We start from the raw sequence: 21,890 nt of genomic DNA, 5'->3' as shown, positions 1-21,890 counted from the left end.
GCCTCAGCCTCCTGAGTAGCTGGGACTACAGGAGCCTGCCACCAAGCCTGGCTAATTTTTTGTATTTTTAGTAGAGATGGGGTTTCACTGTGTTAGCCAGGATGGTCTTGATCTCCTGACCTCGTGATCCACCCGCCTCGGCCTCCCAAAGTGCTAGGATTACAGGCATAAGCCACTGCGCCCAGCCCAAAAGCACATTTTAAGGCAAAATATAATCATATTCTGATGACCGATTAATCTGGATGATCTATGTCACTGTTATAATATCCATCGGAACAAATACAGAAAAAGTGACTTAGTATATAACTTCATTTCTTCTAAAATATAACATATTATGGCTTATAATACATATACTTGCACATAAGTAAATATACATTATAATAATTTGTGTCCTCATAAGAAAAATTTAAACTGGATCAGTAGTTAAATGTGTAAAAAATGTATAAAATAAACTAATGGAAATGAACTACAAAGCAAGCAGTCTTAAAATTGGCTGCTCTTCCTTTCTTCCTCCTTCCCCATCCCTTTCCTTCATCTAATTGCTCTTCATTGAACACTTTTTATATTACAGGCGTGATGACAGCTGCTTAGGATACAATGCTGAGAGAAAACAGAACATTGAGAAAAATAATCCATTATGGAGTGCTATAAACTGAATGTTTATGTCTCCCAGAAATGTATATGTTGAAACCTAATCCCCAGTGTGATAGCATTAGGAGGTGGGGTGTTTGGGTGATTCGTTCATGAGGGCAGAGCCTTTATGAATGAGTCATGTTCATATATAAAAGAGATCTCAGAGAGTTCCCTTGCCTCTCCCGCCCTATGAGGACACAGCAAGAAGAAAGCCACATGGAGTGGGAAGTTGGCCCTCTTCAGACACAGAATCTGCAAGTGCTTTGAGCTCAGATTGTGAAATTTCTGTCAGGGAGTCTCTGAATACACAGGGCTGGTCTGGCCATTAATTGAAAAAAAGTTATGCTGGCCATAACTCCAATGTCAAGCAAAATCTAGAATATATATACATATATTCTATAATGTAACTATTAAGAAGGGTGAGAATTTTATTTTAAAATGATGCCTTTCAGTGGGACTCTTGTGATAATATTTTTTCAGTAATGACAGCCTGTCAATGGAAATTTTCAACTCAAATGAAAAAGATATTTTCTTTCCTTCTTTCTTTTTTTTTTTGAGACGGAGTCTCGCTCTGTCGCCCAGGCTGGAGTGCAGTGGCACCATCTCAGCTCACTGCAAGCTCCGCCTCCCGGGTTTACGCCATTTTCCTGCCTCAGCCTCCCAAGTTGGGACTACAGGCGCCCGCCATCTCGCCCGGCTAGTTTTTTGTATTTTTTAGTAGAGACGGGGTTTCACCGGGTTAGCCAGGATGGTCTCGATCTCCTGACCTCGTGATCCGCCCGTCTCAGCCTCCCAAAATGCTGGGATTACAAGCTTGAGCCACCGCGCCCGGCCGAAAAAGATATTTTCGTAGCTGCCAGTGTCTAGTAAGCTGTGTCATGAGCATCGGTACATTTTACAAAGGGTTTTAATTGAGCACGCTGGTTAAGGAAGCCAGTTAAAGGAGCTTATAAACATATGTCTACTATCCTTTTTAAGGAAGAGTAAGAACTTGCTATAAAGTAGATAAGGGAAGATGCCAGCAATCTGGACATCATGAGCTACTAGCAACCTTGGATCCATCTCTTTTCTAGTCATCTGTGTAAAATGCTAGCAGGTTGGATTAGCAGCTTGCTACATTCTGAGAGCATCATGAAGAGAAAGGAAGTGGTTAAACTGTAGTATCTATATATAATGCATTATAATCAGAGATATGCTCTGCCACGTTTGACTCCCAGGAAACAACTCAACTCTAACCTGACGTTGTTATCACATTTATGGAAAGAGCGTATCAAGCAGAAGTGTGGATCATAAATGGAGCAAAAAAAAGAAATACAGATAAACCAATTTGGCAGAGCCCATCTAAGCTTGGCTCAGGGGGGAAACATGCTGTACACAGAATGCCTGGTATGATATAGACTTAAATATACCTAAATAAATGAGAGCTATGATACAAAGGTGACTCTACAGAGTTATTTTTAGAGGCAAAGTGCATGCTTATGATTTTAGGGGACTTTTATTCATAATTTCTGATGCCTATCTATAAATATTATCAATTTGAGAATTTTAGGGCATTATTAGAATGTTATATTTATTTTCTGTTTTTGCATGTTCCTTAATGTCCTGAAATTTAACCAGTGATAGTACCCACTGAAGGTAATGGTAGAAATAGGTTTCCAGTCCTGGTAACTATTATCCATGAGAAACTGATTTCTTTACGATTCCCAAGGCCACTGAGTTTGGATGTTCTCAGAAGGGCACCATTTTATAGTCTTAATTTATTTCTCTTCCTCTCCTGTTGTTTAAAAAGGTGAAACAAGAAGCGTGAAAAATTACATTCTAACATACATAATACACCTTTAACAGGTTCTATCCAGTATTATTTCAAGGTTTCTAAAAATATAATGTATACTAGATCCATTTGAAAGAGTTGGCACGTCAGCAATTTTGATTGTGCAGACATGATCTTAAAAGGAGTTTGAACGTAAAATAAACAACATTGTCATGAGCATGTATATATTCAGGAGATATAACCCCAAGCAGGAAACAGCCCACTTGCAGTAGCTCATGTGAAATTTCTCATCTTCACATGGCTATCCATGTGGACAGAGTTCTTCACTATGGGGAAAGCTAGTGAAGCTAACCGGGTTAGCCAGGATGGTCTCGATCTCCTGACCTCGTGATCCGCCCGTCTCGGCCTCCCAAAATGCTGGGATTACAAGCTTGAGCCACCGCGCCCGGCCGAAAAAGATATTTTCGTAGCTGCCAGTGTCTAGTAAGCTGTGTCATGAGCATCGGTACATTTTACAAAGGGTTTTAATTGAGCACGCTGGTTAAGGAAGCCAGTTAAAGGAGCTTATAAACATATGTCTACTATCCTTTTTAAGGAAGAGTAAGAACTTGCTATAAAGTAGATAAGGGAAGATGCCAGCAATCTGGACAAGTGTTTGCCAGTGAAATAAGGAAACATTGGAGCTGTGTGATTGTAAATAAGAGGATAACTCCCCCAAACTGGTGTCTTTTACATAAATAATAGGAAAGCTTCACTCTAGGTACTTTTTACTAAGACAGCTCTTAAAGGAACAGGGGTGTTCTGTCTTTGATTAAGGTGAAGAGCCCGAGCCTCAAAGATGGATCTAAAGTTTCCAAAGGAACAAGGATAAACACTAATCTATATATTTAAATATAGTACTTATTCCTGACGATTGTGGTATTTTCAGGAAGACTTTAAATAAGCCCTAATTTTTAAATTTGTCAAAACGATTTGTATCGTCTCTGAGCTTCACACACATGTATTCAGTGAGAATGATTACTGAGTGCCTTTTAGGTTTTCACGAAAGCTTTGCTGCACCATTCCAACACCAATCTGAAGAAGCAGCTATTATAATTTTTCCCTTTATAAATTTTCACTATCAACTTTCAAAATAAATGCTTACAAATCTGACTACTTTTACCTACTTGTATTTGTTCCCTAGAAACTATGCCTGACATATTCCTTCAGTTCTGTAGTTTCCTGAGCAACTTCTAATGATAAAGCTTCCTTTCCATGTCTGAGAAAGGCCAACAGGTGAGCCTCTGTACACAGAATGCATGGTACGGTATAGACTGAAATATACCTGAATAACTGGGTAGGTTTTTATTTTAATGTTAAATTTGAGTCTACCAAATCCCTTGTGTCACACCGTCCAATGGCTCCATCTCACCCAGAATAAAACATAAGGGTCCCATTATGGCCTGTACTCAAGTTCTATCCTCATCTCTCCCTCCTTGTAAAAGTTCAAACAAACAAACAAACAAGCAGCAAAGCTACCTTTTCTTTTTCCTGTTCCTGGAATTAGCTAAGCACATTCCTGTCTCAGAGGTCTTGAACCTGTTGCTCCCTCTGCTGGGCATTCTCTACCTTAGATACATAGGGCACTGTCAGCTCTGATTTTCTTCTGTAATTCAGGTCCAAAGTCAACTCCTTTTTGCCCACCTTATCTAAATCTGGACCCCCACATCCTTTATCAGTCACTATTATCCTATGACTGTGCTTTATTTTATTCACAATACTTATCAATCACTTTTGATATGATCTCGTTCATTTATTTGATTACTTGGCTATCACTTATGAACATTTTCCTCCCTCTAAAACAGTAAGTTGCAGGAGGCCTGAGACCCTGTCTTTTTACTCAGCGTTGTCTCCCCAGTGCTTGGCACATAGGAACCCAACAGGTTCATTAATATTTGCTGGATAAGCGGGTGAATGATGAATGAACAGCTCAATGGAGAAATCATGGCAGAATGTGGTCAGTTATATCCGGAGCCACCTTTGTCTTCTTTTAAAATCACATTTTCTAGAGAAGCCTTCGAGTTAAGGGAAGACTTTTCTATGAATTAAAACAAAAGAACATTTGCTTCTCTAGAACATAGGAACATTTAGAAAAATTAAATTTCATCAGGTAGTAAATGAGATTAAATTTGCAGGGCATTAAAGGGAAGCAGTAGATGTACCTATTAATGATCTATTTCTTATTTTACGGAAGGTGTGGGAAAATTACCTGAGAACAGGTACCTCCTAGCCTGGCTGTGTTTCATTTTACCCTTTTCGTGTAACAGCTTTACAGCAGCCTTAAATATCTTCTTGATCTCATCTGATACCTCTTGCCATGTCTTCTCATTTTCAGCATTGGCAGGAGGCTGCATCTATTGAGAGGTAAAAGGGAGAAATTAGTCTTATAATCGTCAAAGAAAAATAATATTTAAGAACAAGAAAATTTATATTATTTGAAGGCCCACTATGTGCCAATACTATGATAGGTGCTTTACAGACAGTGTCTAATTTAATCCCCTTGATAACCCTGAAAGTTAGAAATTATTTCCATGTTTCATGCGAACTTGACCAAATTACACAAGGGTGTCGCCCAAATAGGGTGTGTTTGTTGGACTTTCTTATATACCATGCTTTTCCCATTTGAGTTTTGATACAAATGCCATAAGAAAATAATCTCTGGAGAGAAAGTTAAAGGGGAGGTGCTCTTATGTTATATCTAATTGTCTTTATTTGTTTTAGCTTCATTTGTTTTGATGGTCCACTAGGAGATAAAATGGGAGGAATGCCTACCAATAAAGTAACATTTACATAGTCTTGATGATAATCTTATTAATATATTCATTTATTCAATAATAATTTGTGCAGAAATATCATGTGGAGTTTTAGGAATAATCTCAATTTCCCTAGTGGATCATAAAAATAAATGAAGAAACAATTAAAGCAAATTAAATAGTAACATGAGAAAATCCCCTAGATCATGGTATAAACTGGTTTCTTGGAGTATCAGGTTCTTTACTATGTATATTTACTCATGGCATCTTTAACTGGGAAATGGTTTGGGTTTACCCCAATATTCCCACCCAGAGAAACAATATTGTTACGTATAATTACTTTGAATAATACATGTGAGGGCAAAGAAGAAAAATCAAGGATTCTGATCTGATTTCCTATTGTACAGAGAAAATGTGTTATGTTGGATACCAGAATGACAAATACACAGATCCTGAAGTGGAGAACTGTGGGTAACCCACAGCTGTCCTCTTGGAACTGCGTGGGTGCTGACTGAATCAAGGACATTCTCTTTGGCAGAGGGTTGGATATCTATGCCTTCTTTGCAATCTCCCTAAATATTCTACTCAGTGAACAGGTTCACCCTTCCTCTCTTCCTCTTTCATTTGCTTTTAAGGGACATATCATAAACTTGGGAGCCAAGTTGGAAAGTAGAAAACAATGTTTCCATCATGCTCAAGCATGAATCACTTCATCACTCTCCATAAGATGCATGAATATAAATGGACTGTTTAAAATGTTAAAGAAAAAATATTAAGTTAAAATTTAAAAAGAGACTATAAATAATAGCTAGGTAGATTTTACAAAGGCCTTCCTCCCACAGAAAACAAATGCACACACGAACCTTTCACAACATAAAAACTGTAACTGGGACTTGAAAACTCAATGTACAGACAGAGTGAACACAGCTGAAGAAAAAATTGGTGAACTGGAAAAATAATCTGAAGTTATCTTCTGGAAAGCAGCACAGAGATAAGAAAATTGATTATGTGAAACTGATCATGATTATGATGATATGATTATGATCAGTTTCACATGATCAATTTTCTTAATTTTTTTCTTCTTCACCCTCACATGTATTATTCAAAGTAATTATCTGTAAGAATATTGTTTCTCTGGGTGGGAATATTGGGGTAAACCTAACTGATCATGTGAAACGATCCTTTTTCATTGATTATGTGAAAGAGAATTAGAAGCTGTAGAGGACAGACTGAGATGGCCGAAGGCAAACATAATTAAGTAGCACAAAGAAAGAGCAGAGGTAATAGAGGAGAGGCATTGTTTGATGAGATGATGACTGAGAATTTTCTAGAATTAAGAGACTATATGAATTCGCAGATACAGGAAGCATGACATATACCAATCAGAATAAATGGACACATTATAGAAAAGTGGGCAAAACAATAACTTTTCAGATAAGTAAACAAAGGGAGCTTCATTAATGGAAATTTAACCAATTACTATTAAGAATTAGTGATCACTTATTTCATTAAATTATTAATTATTTAATAATACCAATATTAATAAGTAAAAATCAGTATCATTAGTAAACCTTCTTTGATGGAACTTATAAAGGATATACTTCAGGAAGAAGGAAAATTAGACTAGAAGGAAAGTCAGAGATGCTAAATGGAAAGGTGAGTGACAATTTATAGTTTCTTAGTTTTGGATTTAGATTTTTTTCATTCAATTTTTAAAGGTGCACAATGTGATGTTTCGATACATGTATATACTGTGAAATGGTTACCACAATCAAGTTAACTAACAAATCCACCACCTCACATAATTACCTTTGTTTTGGTGGGTGGTAAGAACACTTGAGATCTACTCTGTCAGCCAATTTCAGGTTTATAATTAACTATAGTCACCATGAAAGTTTGTGCCCTTTGACCAACATCTCTCCATTTCCTCTAAATCCCAGACCTTTGTAAACACACTTCTACTCTCCATTACCATGAACTCAACATTTTTAGATTCCACATATAAGTGAGATCATACGGTATTTGTCTTTCTGGGCCTGGCTTAATTCACTTAGCATAATGTCCTCCAGGTTCATCCATGTTGCTGTAAATGGTAGGATTGCTTTCTTTTAAAAAGACTGAATAATATCACAGTATGTGTGTATATAAATGTTCCTTAATTTCCTTCTACATTGTCTTTATCTTTTCATTTGCTGACAGACACTTAAGACTGTTTCCATATCTTGGCTATTGTGAACAATTCTGCAATGAACCTGGGAGTACGGATATATCTTCAAGACAGTGATTTTATTGCCTTTGGATATATACCCAGAAGTGGGTAGTCCTATTTTTAATTTTTTGAGGAACTGCTATACTGTTTCCCATAGAGGCTGCCCCAATGTACAGTCCCACCAACAGTGTACCAGGGTTCCTTTTTCTTCACATCCTCTCTAACGCCTACTATCTTTTGACTTTTTGATGGCCATCCTGACAGATGTAAAGTGACTTGGCATTGTGGCTTTCATTTGTGTTTCCCTAAGGATCAATGTGGATTTAGTTTTAAAAGGAAAACTTGGGCCGGGCGCGGTGGCTCAAGCCTGTAATCCCAGCACATTGGGAGGCCGAGACGGGCGGATCACGAGGTCAGGAGATCGAGACCATCCTGGCTAACATGATGAAACCCCGTCTCTACTAAAAAAATACAAAAAACTAGCCAGGCGAGGTGGCGGGCACCTGTAGTCCCAGCTACCCGGTAGGCTGAGGCAGGAGAATGGCGTAAACCCGGGAGGCGGAGCTTGCAGTGAGCTGAGATCCGGCCACTGCACTCCAGCCTGGGCGACAGAGCGAGACTCCGTCTCAAAAAAAAAAAAAAAAGAAAAGAAAAGAAAAGGAAAACTTGGGGTCTAGGGCAGAGTAACTTTCTATCTACTCTGTCTTTTCTGTGCAGAACCACCCCTGGATGACGTAAACGGTAATAAATGTAGTAATGGACAGATCCATAGGCTGGAGGGAAAGGCAGCTTACTGCATTTCTATTGCTTTTCAGCATTTCTGCCTTGGGTCTGAGGTAATAGGCTGCTGGCACCGAGTTCTCATCTCGACAGTACCACTCCTCCAGCAACTTGGTCTCCAGCTTTGCCTCTATGGCGGCATCCAAAATCATTTCAAACTCTGAGGCTTCAACTTCTCCAGGGATTCGGATATTCCCATATTTTTCACCTAATAGTCCCTGTGTATCAACAAGAAAGTTCAATTTAGTGTATCAACAAGAAACTTCAATTTATTGTATCACCAAGAAAGTTCATTTTAGTATTCACATCACATGGTCACTGAATAAATATTAATCAATAGATAACAAGATACATTGCTCCATCAGTTTTCTCTTTTGGTCACAGTGGATAGTTGATTTCCTAAGTAAAATTAGATCAATTATATTACAACAAATTATTCATAGGCTGAGAAATGAGACTCCATATCACATCAGATCAATTCAAAATAAAGAATTTTTGCAGCCAATTTACTTTCTCAAAGTTTACGTAATACAACAAAAGCTGATCTACTCTGAGATTTGTTTGTTCATATCAAAGAAAAATGATGTGCTAGACCTTAAAAATGTCAAACACGTAAAGCCTCAAACCAAATAACTGCTCTGTCAAGAATTGATAGCATAATCCTAAGCTTCAGATTCACACCCCTACAATAAAAAGAAGTATGATATCACTGAATGTGATAGTATTAGTAACCCCACTGGTAACTAAAAAAAAAAAATCAAAATGTAAACAAGAGAGCATTTTCTCTCTATTAAATTGGCAAAAGAAACCTCTCGCAGAAAAACGATGGACAAATATGTACTCAGCCTTATGTCAAGGTGAGAGAAAATAACCATAGAGTGCTGATGGGCCTGTAAAATGATCTAGCATTAGAAGCCTAATCAGGCAATATGTATTTAGAGCCCTAAAAATCTATATAACTTTTTACTTTGCATTTTTTTCTTCTGAGAATTTGTCTTTAGGAAATAATTAAGGATGCAAATACTTCCAAAAATACTTATGCTGAATTGGTTTCTTTGAAATAATTGCCTAATAACCTAAATGTTCATTCAAAAGATGTATTAAATTGTATCATACAAGTATATTGACTTAGAAAGATGTTTACAAATACATATTAAATGAAAAGTGTAAGTTATAGAATGGTATACACAAGAAGATTCCAGGCTGAGTGCGATGGCTCTCGCCTGTAATCCCAGTACTTTCGGAGGCTGGGGCAGGTGGGTCACTTGAAGCCGGGAGCTCAAGACCAGCCTGTCCAACATGATGAAACCCTATCTCTACTGAAAAATACAAAAATTAGCCAGGCGTGGTGGCATGTGACTGTAATCTCAGCTACTTGGGAGGCTGAGGCACAAGAATCGCTTGAACCCGGGAGAAGAAGGTTGCAGTGAGCCATGAATGCACCACTGCACTCCAGCCTGGTAAACAGAATGAGACTCTGTCTCAAAAAAATAAAAGATGATTCCAGTGATTTTGATATTTATATATAGAGAGAAGAGAGAGAATATTATGTACATGTTAGAGAGAATATCACGTATATATGCATACACAAACATACATAAGAAACATTTTATAAAAAGGTAAAACAAGGTTATTAATGGCTATCTTTGCATGGTTTCAAATTTACATAGGTCATTAAATAAGTTTATTATTTTTTATTAAAAACCTTTTTTTTGGTATACATATATATTATTTTGTAGTGAGAAAAACAGCAGGTATTTAAACATTTTAAATTTAGTGGTGTAGGCCGCACATGGTGGCTCACACTTGTGATTCCAGCACTTTGGGAGGCCAAGGTGGGAGGATCACCTTAGGTCAGGAGTTTGAGATCAGCCTGGCCAAAATGGTTAAACCCTGTCTCTACTAAAAATACAAAAACTAGCCAGGTGCATGCTAGTAATCCCAGCTACTAGGGAGGCTGAGGCAGGAGAATCGCTTCAACCTGGAAGGCGGAAGTTGCAGTGAGCAGAGATCGTGCCGTTGCACTCCAGCCTGGGCAACATAGCGAGACTCCATCTTTAAAAGAAATTAGTAGTACTGCCGATTTGCTTTGTGGAACAATACTTTCAAGGTTGCTGAAACTGTCTGCTTAAGCCAGTGGTTCTCACAGTGTGGACCTGGAACCAGCAGCATCCACAACACCTGGGAACATGTGAATTCTCAAGCCCCATCCCAGAGCTACTAAAAATAAACTCTGGTTACAGAGCTGAGCAATCTATGTTTTAGCAAGTCCTCCAGGTGGCTGAACTTCCGGTTTAAGCTAATAAAACTATTAGCTTAGATAGCACTTGGCATTTCAATTAATCTTCATCTTACCTAGTAGAAAGAAGGAGGGAACACAAAGGACCTCTTACATAAGCCTACAGCAACCAAAGCAATTTGTCTGCTTTATTGTATCCATGAGACACTTTCTGTTCAATCTGGGGGCACTTTTGTTCTTTCCTCTTGTTGATTAGCATTTTAGCATAAACATCAAGCTGTGTTTATCCACTGGAAGGTGAATTTCAGGTTTGGTTTCCCTAGGGGGCACTTCTGACTACTTCTCCTGCCTATCCAGTATTCACGGTGTCCTTTTCATCAGATACAGGCAGCTGAAAGAGTAAGAGAAGTCCTTGGTAGATCTGTGGCAACATAAATGCATGACCCAAACTCTACAACACACTAGTAAGCTCTCTGAGGGAGAGGCCAGAGCTGTTTATTCCTAGCTATAGAAAGGATTAAAACACACAGTTGTTGACTAAATGAATGAACCAAGACAGAGAAAGAAATCATTAAAGTTTGTTCTGCTCTTCTCTGAAGCTTCTCTCTGTAGTCAAGTAAAATAGTTCAGCTCTCAATAGGTGGAGTAACAATTTGGGAAGGTACCAGTTTTGTGAGCAATACTCATTTCAGCCATATTCCTTAAGCAGGTACTGTATAAACATATCTCTGGTTGGACCATGCCCTCTCTCTCTCCTTAGCACATAAGCCATCTCATATAACTGGTTTACTAAGGTGACTATGAGCACCTGAATTCACTGCCTCAAGCTCAAGCCTCCTCAGTACTAATCTCAATGACCAAAAAGGAAGTAGATCTAATCTAGCAGTTCTTTTTGGCTGCAAAAGTCGCTTTGGAAGGGGCTAGAATGGAGGGATGCCACATTATTGGTATCCATTATTTCAGCATGATATATGAGGGTTCTACAGAGGGTGTGCTAATCCCAAACCACTGTATTTGCCTGAAGGCCAATTAAGAGCACTTCTATTTAATCTACATTGGGCCAATCTTGATAACAGGTTTATATAACAAAAATGATGTATCTCAAGTTGTTTCCCAAACTTCTCTAATGGTTCCCTCTTCCAAAATCTCTTATGCTAAACAAATAGGTATGGCCTTTCATTTTACCACATATACAGAGGAACATTATCTTTTTTAGGGTAACCAACCTGGTGATTATCCCATTATCTTGCCTAATTCTGGACAGTCAGTACTCTTAGTTGGGGCTGTATGCCACTAAGAATGAGGTTTTAATGCTGGGATGTGCCATCAAACAGACCCACATGGGCGAAATAGGGAATAAGAGAATGTCTAAGCAGTAGACATTGGTAGAATTCAAAAAAGTATACAGATGGAGTTTGGTCATTGGTGGAGGACCAGGTAGACAGACAGCACATTAAATACGGGATTTAGTAATTGACAACACTCCATCTAGTAGCCAATTCAGTCTTGGAATATCATGGACTAGTTACTACAATCCAAGGCAAGACCAGCTGGGTTTTGGGCATGAAGCAGGGAAGAGGACAAAATAGAGAGTACAGAAACAAGATCTTGTCCCTGGAAAGCACCATCATGATTGCACAGCAATGTACTATTGGTTCTTCAACTTCTTTCTGCTCTAAACAAGGCTGGTCCTAGAGACTAGGGTTCAGTCAAATCTATGGATTGGTTTCTAAAATATGCTCCACAGATCATCTACATCTGGATCACCCAGGGTACTTGCTAAAATGTAGGTTGCTAGGTCCATTTTCAGATGGAAAGACCATTGTGAGTGAAGAGTCCAAGGAAACTGCATTTTAAAATGAGGTTCCAAAGGAATTCAGAATTTGAGAGCCATTGCTATGGGCAGTGCAAATGTGGTCTCATGAGGAATGGTTAGCAAGTACTGAAGGGGCAGAGCCTGGACCACAGTGGATCATTTCAAAAATCAAGGGCTATTTAAAAATAATCATTTCTTTCAGTTGAGCACCTGGTACCAAATACTGTAATTATGTAATAAATATAGTAAGGCAAAATGTTCCTTAAAGATTACTAAAGAAAAAATATCCTAATCCCATTCAAATAACAAATATATATTGAGCGCCTACTATATATAAAGTGGTAATATAGAACTTCAGAAAAGTAATAATGTGCTACAGGCTTCAAGTTACTTATTGGATTGTTCTCCCTTACTCTTTTCCTTCTCTCTATTGATTCTTCCTTTAGGTGGAATGCTCATAAATCATGAATCAGTTAATTTTTAGGAGTCTAAGACAGGATTCTACCTCAGTCTTATCTTGCTATTTGACAAACAGCGAAAGTGAATTTTGCTTCCACATTTTTCAGTAAGATATTTTGGTTTGTGTGTGTGTGTGTGTAGTTACAGTTCTAAAATAACACACAAATATTTACAAATAAGGCAACACACAAATATTTAACCAGGACCAGAGTCAATTTACAGAAGGGGGAAGTCCAACTCAGTTGCAAAGTCCAGCTCATATGGTCAATGGATCAGAGCAGAGGTGGAGATGGAAGACCAAGTTCAAGAGGCTAGCAGTTAAACTCTAGGCAGAAAGATGGATTCCACTGTTTTGTTTCCCAATTAGACTATTCCTTAGCTCTGCAGCCATGGGGAGTATCCATGAATGACTTTAGGGCAGCCACAGCAGCTCTGAACAAGAAGGCATCCTTCTCTGTTCACTGGCAATAGAGTATTCATTCCAGTCACTGAAAGAGAAACAGATTTTCCACATCCTTCTGACCCCAATTCTCAAAAAGCTTGCTTTTTGCTTAGTTAAACCAACTTTGCCAGTTTGTAGGGAAAAACTTGGTGCAGAGATGAGAGACTACATTCAATTTTGCATTGAAGTCCATTTTTATGAGTTACAATATTGATCCATCTGCCTATGACCCTAGACAGAAGAAATGCATATGACTGAAATAATTTTCTATTTTTTATTGAATAGTTTAAACATTCTGTCAATACATATGTGGAAATAAACATATGGGATTTTGTCTGTCTGTAGAAATCTATAGTCACCTCTCTCCCATCCACCTTACCAAATGTGGAAACACATTTAAATTGGCCTATTCTTAAACACTGAAGACACATAATATCAGCTAGGCAGAAAGCAACAGTACAACACTCAAATACAATCTGGGGAGTTAAGTCCAAAAGGCTGAAAAAATCTAAGAAAAATTTCTCAGACTTAACAAACACTTCCTGATGTTTTGGAACTGGATAGAGGTGGTGTTTGTACAACACTGTAAATGTAGTAAATGTCACTGAATTGTTCACTTTAAAATGGTTAATTTTATGTTGTGTGAATTTCACCACAATTAAAAATACTTTCTGAACTATTGAACTCTTTAGAACTAGGAACTTAAATGTAAAAAGACTCTCTACTTCTTAAAATCTCATTTTCCTTCTTTACATGCTGATATAGCTACATCTAAGTCACTGCTTTCAAAGGCTTAGAGATAACATTTTCCCTCCTCTCAATTGATTTTTTTTCTTTTCCATTGGGCAAATATTGATTTCTCTCCACTCTGCTCATCATGTGCAGTTAGCTCTGCCTGGGCTTGCAACTGAGAATCTTTGGGGTCTGAGTCTACGGCATGCAGTTTGTATTGTACCAAACAGAATACAGGAATAAGTATTCTTGAAGGTGTTGATGAGCTCAGTGTGTCCTTGACTTTACTCTGTGGTGGGATGTCAGGAAAGACAGGTGAGGATAGAGTATTTGGGGTTATGGATGCCATGCTTTGCTGGGCATGAGGCAGCTGCTCCCTGGACTGCTGCTTATGAGCCATTGCTCATGGGAGAGTTGTAAAGGAAAAGAGATCTTCACTCATCCTCCTCCACAAACTGGTGCTGTAACAAGCTGAAGCACACACTCTTTAAATGCCCTGTTCCCACAACCCAGTCACTGGAGCAAGGCAGGTGGGCCTGTTTCTCTCTTTCTATAAGCTTCTATTTATTACAATAAAATTTTATGATTTTATGCACAATTTTCCTTCATATATGATCTCATTTGACACTCAAGAATCTGTGAAGTAGGGAGAGACACCAAGGCTCCCAGACCTCAGCAGGCTTGCCCAAGGTCATGTTTCCCAGAAGACATGGTAGTACCAGCATTTGAATATGGGGCTTTAAAGTCAATATCCCCATTCTTTCTACTTCATCAAGTTATTGTACTACTTCCCCTTTTGAGAGTATCTTAGAGTAGCTCATTTGACTGTGATACCTCTTGTAGCCAGTACCCCTGGCAGGGCTACCATGTATGAATGTGCAGGCTGTGCACTGTACAACTCCAGGGGGCACTGTGCACAAGGGCTATGGCACGTTCAGTGTTATAGCCCTGGGTGTTGGTATTCTTTCTACCTGATTTATTCTTTTGGGTGAGAGGACAATGGTGGTTGTGATGTCTTCCCTGGAGCTCATGGTCAGTGTTAAGAACTCTACTGTAGAGTGAGACCACCTGAACCCCGCCAAAGAGTCAATAACACCTTATTCACAATTTAACATTATTTTCTCAATGATTTAGAAGTCAAGAAGCACCTATACATCTATTTAAATGTGTAACACAAACATAGGATACTTTATTTAGAAGTAAATTACAACTCAATTACTCAAACTTTAAGTTTCTCATGTCACAAGTAGAAAGAGGAAATGGAGAAATGGAGATGTGATGGTTAATTCTGTGTGTCGACAGGACTGGACCACAGGATGCCCAGATATTTCACTTAACATGATTTCTAGTTGGGTATGTGATGTTGTTTCTGGATGAGATTAGCACTTGAATTGAATTAGATGGCCCTCCCCAACTGTGTATGTATCATCCAATCCATTGAGGGCCTGAAGAGAACCAAAAGACAGAGTAAAGGAGAATTTGTTCTCTCTGCCTGACTGTTGAGCTGAGATATTGATCTTCGACTCTTGGACTGGGACTTATTCCATTGGCACTGCTGTTTCTTTGGCCTTTGCAGTTGGACTGGAATTTATACCACCAGCTTCCCTAGGTCTCCAGTCTGCAGATGGCAGGTCGTGAGGCTTGTCAGGCTCCACAGTTGCATGAGCCAATGCCTTATAATAAATCATCTACATATATTCGATTGGCTTTGTTTCTCTGGAGAACTCTAACACAGGCGGAGATGGGAAAATGATAATAAATTGCAAAATAATAATGACAAGTGACTAAAACATTCCCTGTTAAAATAATGTCCATATTAAAGGTAATCTAGATAAAAAAGGTCATATTTTTGGCACCAACAGACATGAGGGTAATATTTTTGGAAAACTGTTCATTTCTCAGTTATTACAGATACACGCTTGTATGCAGGGTTGCCAAGAATGAATGTTAGCAGATATATCTAGCACATTAAGCATTTTTCATTCCAAAACATTCAATTATCCAGATATCCATGATGGTTCTGATGGTCGATAATAATTTGATATTTACTGGCATTTCTCTATGGGCAAAAAAAAAAATCAATTTCCCACAATGTGTATACAGTGAGCCTGTGTTTCACATATTACAAATATGAGTCTCTGAAATAGGATATATCAACAAAGGGATACATTCATGGGTACAAATACTTAATCTAATCTGCAGATAAAGAAAGAATATTTTGAGGTTAGTAGAAGGCAAGGCATTAGGAGTGACGTAAGCAGATTGTTTTGTCTCTCTGAGTTTCAGCTTTCATATTTAACAGAGATAAAACTGTTCCTTTGTATATTTATCTGGCCACATACCTCTTCTGGTGCATCATGAGAGTCAAACAGGTGAGGGTGAAAGCACTCTAAATGTAAAGCACTTGGCAATACATAAAGTATCATTATTGAAATACAGTTTATAGAGAAACACGTATATATGGCATACTGATACATATATACACAGAACAGAAACAAATGCTGAGAGGTACAGCTGGATAGATAGAAGAATGAAGTATTCTTGATTGGAAAGACAGAGGCCAGAAGGGAGGAAAAAATGCACAAGTAGTTGCTTACAGGTAGCATGAAGGTAAGAAAATGTGTGGTCAGATAAGTACAAACTTATCAATGTTCCAGGGGTGGAGAAAAAGAGCTTTAAAATAATTATGCTGGGTTAACTGCACTAACTAGTTGGAACCCCAGCAACAGATGTACAGAGTCACCTTTATAGAGAATACAGGCAGTATTTTAAGGGCAGGCGGCAATCCACATGTAAAACAGAAGTTTACAAAAATGAAGCTGTTTGTATTATAATCAGTGTGTTCGTAGCTATCTTTGCAGGAATTGAGTTACTTAAATTCGGTTTCTCTATAAAGGAAGGCCAGCATTGCTACGGACTAACTTGTGTCTCCTCAAAATTCGTATGTTGAAGCCCTAACTACCCATGTCACTGTGTTGAACATGGGGCTTTTAAGGAGGTGATAAAGGTTAAATAAGGTCATAAGAATAGAGCCCTAAACTAACAGAACTGGTGCCTTTACTGGAAGAGAGACACCAGAGCTCTCTCTGCCAAGTGAGGACACAGAGAAGATGGCCCCTATTCTAGTCTGAAACAGACAGCCCTCACTGGAACCTGACCATGCTGGCACCCTTATCTTAAACTTCCAGTTAGACTGTGAAAAAAATATTTTTGTTGTTTAATCTACGCAGTCTACAGTATTTTGTCCTTGCCACCTGAACTGACTAATACAAGCATACAGATGAACAAAATGAATGTGATATTGTCAACATAAGGTCTGCTGTGTTTGGCACTGATCATAAAATGAGGCAATCAAGTCATAGATTAGGTAATTTACCAATTTCATCTAACATATAGCAGAATAACTAAACTGATGCTTCAATCATGTTTCTTTGAGAGCTAACAATTCTCAGCTTTCTCAAAATCACATTACAGTTTCACCTTTCTTGAAACCTACATTTGTGGTTTAATTATAGTTATTAAATTTACACACATAAACTCACTGCTGAACTCCTTATATTAATAATAATTCTGCTACTTTTTACTTATTGCAAGATGCTTTTGCCTGCAAGGAAGTTTCATTACTTGGAAAACACTGAACACAACCATTATTCTTTAGAAATATTAGAACAAAGGGAACAGTCATAAAGGTGAAAGAGCTGCCTAACAGAGCCACATGGAATGGAGCCATTCTGGAGTTTGCTGTTAACTTACATTACTTCCAAAGTACAGGTTACAATCCTAACCCTGGCAGTTGCCTTAGAAAATTGAGAACTGTGAAATGTGTAAGGATTACTGGAATTCTAAAATGCTAGAGAAAGAATTCATTGGGAAAATGAATACAAATGGAGCCGAGTTTTCAGAGGGGTAGTGGAGACAGAGTTTGGGACATATTAAAAATGCGATGTCAAATTAGCCGGGCATGGTGGTATGCACCTATAATCCCAGCTACTCGGGAGGCTGAGGCAGGGGAATTCCTTGAGCCTGGGAGGCGGAGGTTGCAATGAGATGAGATCCCACTAGTGTACTCCAGCCTGGGTGCCAGAGAGAGACTCTGTCTCCAAAGAAGAAAAAAAAAAAAAAATAAAAGGGACATGTCTGTGTTATTCAAGTGGTGCTGTCCATGAAGAATGAGAGATGTGGATCTGTGGGCCAAAAGATTAAGCTGGCTGAAATAGTAGTCCTGGCAGTTATCAAGGATTCATTCAGCCAATACTTATTGAATACTTAACCTTTTAGGGTGATCAGCTCTTTCTGTGTGCTCAGGACTGTCCTAGTTTGAACACTCAAAGTCCCAGGAATGGCCTCCACCCCAGTCCCAAATAAGCCAGGACAGTTGGTCATGCTAAGACAGTCATGGTTCCTGCTCCTTTTGTGTCTTTTTTCTTTCTTTTTTTTTTTGTTTTTTTGTTTTTTTTGTTTCTGAGACAGAGTCTAGTTCTGTCACCAGGCTGGACTGGCAGTGGCACGATCTCAGCTCACTGCAACCTCCACCTTCTGGGTTCAAGTGATTCTCCTGCCTCAGCTGCCCGAGTTGCTGGGACTACAGGTGCGTGCCACCACATCAGCTAATTTTTGTATTTTTAGTAGAGACAGGGTTTCACCATGTTGGCCAGGATGGTCTTGATCTCTTGACCTCGTGATCCACCCATCTCAGCCTCCCAAAGTGCTGAGATTATAGGTGTGAGCCATTGTGCCCAGCCTGTGCCTTTGTTCTAGGAGAGCAATCAGATACCTGTATGGATTAGATAGTTTGAGGGGGCAATTACAGAGTGGAAAGAGGGTGGAGCTGAGGATCACCAACCTTTAGCGTGGCCACAGAAGCAGAGGGAGGAAGAATGGAAAAGTGTCACTGAAGTCATCAGAGAAGAGAATAATACTCAAAACATTTATACGGAGCTGTTATAGAGCAATGGAACAATGGACAAAGGACACGAATAGGTAATTCATATATGCAAAAAGATAAATGTAACTATGAAAAATAATAATGCTCACCCTATTAACAACCATAGAACTGCAAATGAAAGCGCAAATGTGATAAGATCTTTTTGCTTATTCAACTGATAGAGGAAAACAATGAGCACACCTATGGTTTCTAGGCAACTAGGAAACACGCACTCTCAGACAGAGAGCCAATAAAAATGAATATAACATTTTGAAGACATAGTTTGGCAGTAGATATAAAATTTCACTTTTAGAAATTCATCCTATTTGCAGAAATATTTGTGTGCAAAGAAGTTCAACAATTTTTAGCTTATGTTTTGTCCTTATTCTGTAAGAGATGTTTGATTTACCAGTGTTAATATAAACAAGAAAACTGACAGTAAAATTTCCCAAGATGATGAATTCCCGGAATGCGTGGCACATGAGTCTGCTTTAAGTTTTCATTTTTCTAATTCTGAGAAACTAAAAAACAGAGAAACAAAGAATAAACAACCCAGTCTGACAGCTCAACATTTTGTCATATTTTCAAGTGGTTTTTAAAAAATTAGTAGACTATTGAGAAGTGTCTGTTTATATCCTTTGCCCACTTTTTGATGGGGTTGTTTTTTTCTTGTACATTTGTTCAAGTTCTTTGTAGATTCTGGATATTAGCCCTTTGTCAGATGGATAGATTGCAAAACTTTCCTCCCATTCTGTAGGTTGTTCACTCTGATGAACAGAGTGCTGTGTAGAAGCACTTTAGTTTAATTAGATCCTATTTGTCAATTTTGACTTTTGTTGCCATTGCTCTTGGTGTTTTAGATGTTAAGTCTTTGCCCATGCCTATGTCCTGAATGGTATTGCCTGGGTTTTCTTCCAGGATTTTTAAGGTCCCGGGTCTTATGTTTAAGTCTTTAATCCATCTTGAGTTAAATTTTGTATAAGATGTAAGGAACAGGTCCAGTTTCAGTTTCTGCATATGGCTAGTCAGTTTTCCCAACACCATTTATTAAATAGGGAATACTTTATCCACTGCTTCTTTTTGTCAGATTTGTCACAGATCAGATGGTTGTAGATGTGTGGTGTTATTTCTGGCCTCTGTTCTGTTCTGTTGGTCTATATATCTGTTTTGGTACCAGTACCATGCTGTTTTGGTTACTGTAGCCTTGTAGTATAGTTTGAAGTCAGGTAGCATGATGCCTCCAGCTTTCTACTTATGCAGCCAATAAACATGATAAATAGCTCATCATCACTGGTCATTAGAGAAATGCAAATCAAAACCACAATGAGTTACTGTCTCACACCAGTTAGAATTGTGATCATTAAAAAGTCAGAAAACAACAGATGCTGGAGAGAATGTGGAGAAATGGGAACACTTTTACACTGTTGGTGGGAATGTAAATTAGCTCAATCATTGTGGAAGACAGTGTGACAATTCCTCAAGGATCTAGAACCAGAAATATTTGACCCAGCAATCCCATTACAGGGATTTATAACCCAAAGGGTCATAAATCATTCTACTATAAAGACACATGCACAAGTATGTTTATTGCGGCACTGTTCAAAATAGCAAAGACCTGGAACCAACCCAAACGCCCATCAATGATAGACTGGATAAAGAAAATGTGGCACATATACACCATGGAATACTATGCAGCCGTAAAAAAAGGATGAGTTCATGTCCTTTGCAGGGACATGGATGAAGCTGGAAACCATCATTCTCAGCAAACTAACACAGGAACAGAAAACCAAACACCGCATGTTCTCACTCATAAGTGGGAGTTGAACAGTGAGAACACATGGACACAGGGAAGGGAACATCACACACTTGGGCCTGTCAGGGGGTGGGGGACTAGGGGAGGGATAGCATTAGAAGAAGTATGTAATGTAGATGACTGGTTGATAGGTGTAGCAAACCACCATGGCATGTATATACCTATGTAACAAACCTGCAGCATGTTCTGCACATGTACTCCAGAAGTTAAAGTGTATATATATATATATATAGACTATTTTTTGGGAACAGTTTTAGACTTAAAGAAAAATTGAGTGGATAGTACAGTCAAAATTAAGTGGAGAGTACACTCTAGTTTTCCCTATTTTTAGCATCTTACATTAGTATGGTATATTTGTTACAATCAATGAACCGGTATTGGTACATTTTGATGAACTAAAGCCCATAGTTTATTCAGAATTCCTTAATTTATACTTACTATCTTTTTCCTGCTTCAGGATTCCCTCTAGGGTACCATATTACACTACTTTTGATTTATCCTGAGGTTCCCTTTGGCTGTGACATTTTCTCAGGCTGTAGTTGCTTTTGATGACCTTGACCATAAAGAACAGTGTGGTCACATATTATGTAGGATACATCGCTACTGGAATTTACCTGATACTTTTCTCATTATTAAACTGGAATTATGGATTTTTGGGAGAAAGATCACAGAATTTAAGTGCCATTTTCATGATATCAAGGGTATTTACCATCAACATAGTTTATGAGTGTTGACACTGACCTTGAGCACCTGGCTAACACAGTGTTGGGTTTCTCCAGTTTCAAGTTATTCCTCTCCCTTCATTTTCATACTGTACTCATTAGAAGGAAATCATTATGTGTAGCCCACATTTAAGGAGTGAGAGTTATGCTCCCCTCTTTTAGGGGAGATTATCTATATCATTACATAATCTACATAATTTGAAATTATTCTGCATAGAAGACTTGTTTCTTCTTCCTTATGTATTAATTTATTCAATAGTTTATATTAGTATGGACTTATTGATATTTATTTATATTTTGGGTTATAATCCAATACTACTTTATTTTCTTGCTCAAGGTTTTCCAGCTTTGGCCATTGGGAGCTCTTTCGTTGGGTTCCTGGGCCATTTGACTTACCACCCTTCCATCCTTTTTTTAAACAACTCCTTACTTCTTGGTACTACAAGATACTCCAGTCCCAGAATAATCCATTTCTCTAAGGAACCCTTATTCTTTTTATTAGAGAATGTTATTAGAAATAAAGATCTGGGTGCTAGATGTTGTTGCTACTTTGCTGTC

At 38.3% G+C, this 21,890-nt stretch overlaps 1 protein-coding gene across 1 annotated transcript in view; it reads right to left on the bottom strand.

Moving 5' to 3' along the window:
• Positions 1 to 21,890, bottom strand: part of NWD2 (NACHT and WD repeat domain containing 2) — a 208,995-nt gene that overhangs the window by 11,258 nt on the left and 175,847 nt on the right. The window contains exons 4-5 of the mRNA XM_033213947.1: positions 8,200 to 8,403; positions 4,653 to 4,797 (exon numbers count right to left, since the gene is read on the bottom strand). Of these exons, the coding sequence (XP_033069838.1) occupies positions 4,653 to 4,797; positions 8,200 to 8,403 (349 nt within the window). The remainder of the gene's footprint in view (positions 1 to 4,652; positions 4,798 to 8,199; positions 8,404 to 21,890) is intronic.

The sequence above is a fragment of the Trachypithecus francoisi genome, unplaced genomic scaffold (assembly GCF_009764315.1).
Source record: "Trachypithecus francoisi isolate TF-2019V2 unplaced genomic scaffold, Tfra_2.0 Lachesis_group1, whole genome shotgun sequence".
Classification (NCBI taxonomy): Eukaryota; Metazoa; Chordata; class Mammalia; order Primates; family Cercopithecidae; genus Trachypithecus; species Trachypithecus francoisi.
Note: the sequence above shows the minus strand (reverse complement) of the source record. Positions and strands in the feature narration are given on the sequence as shown.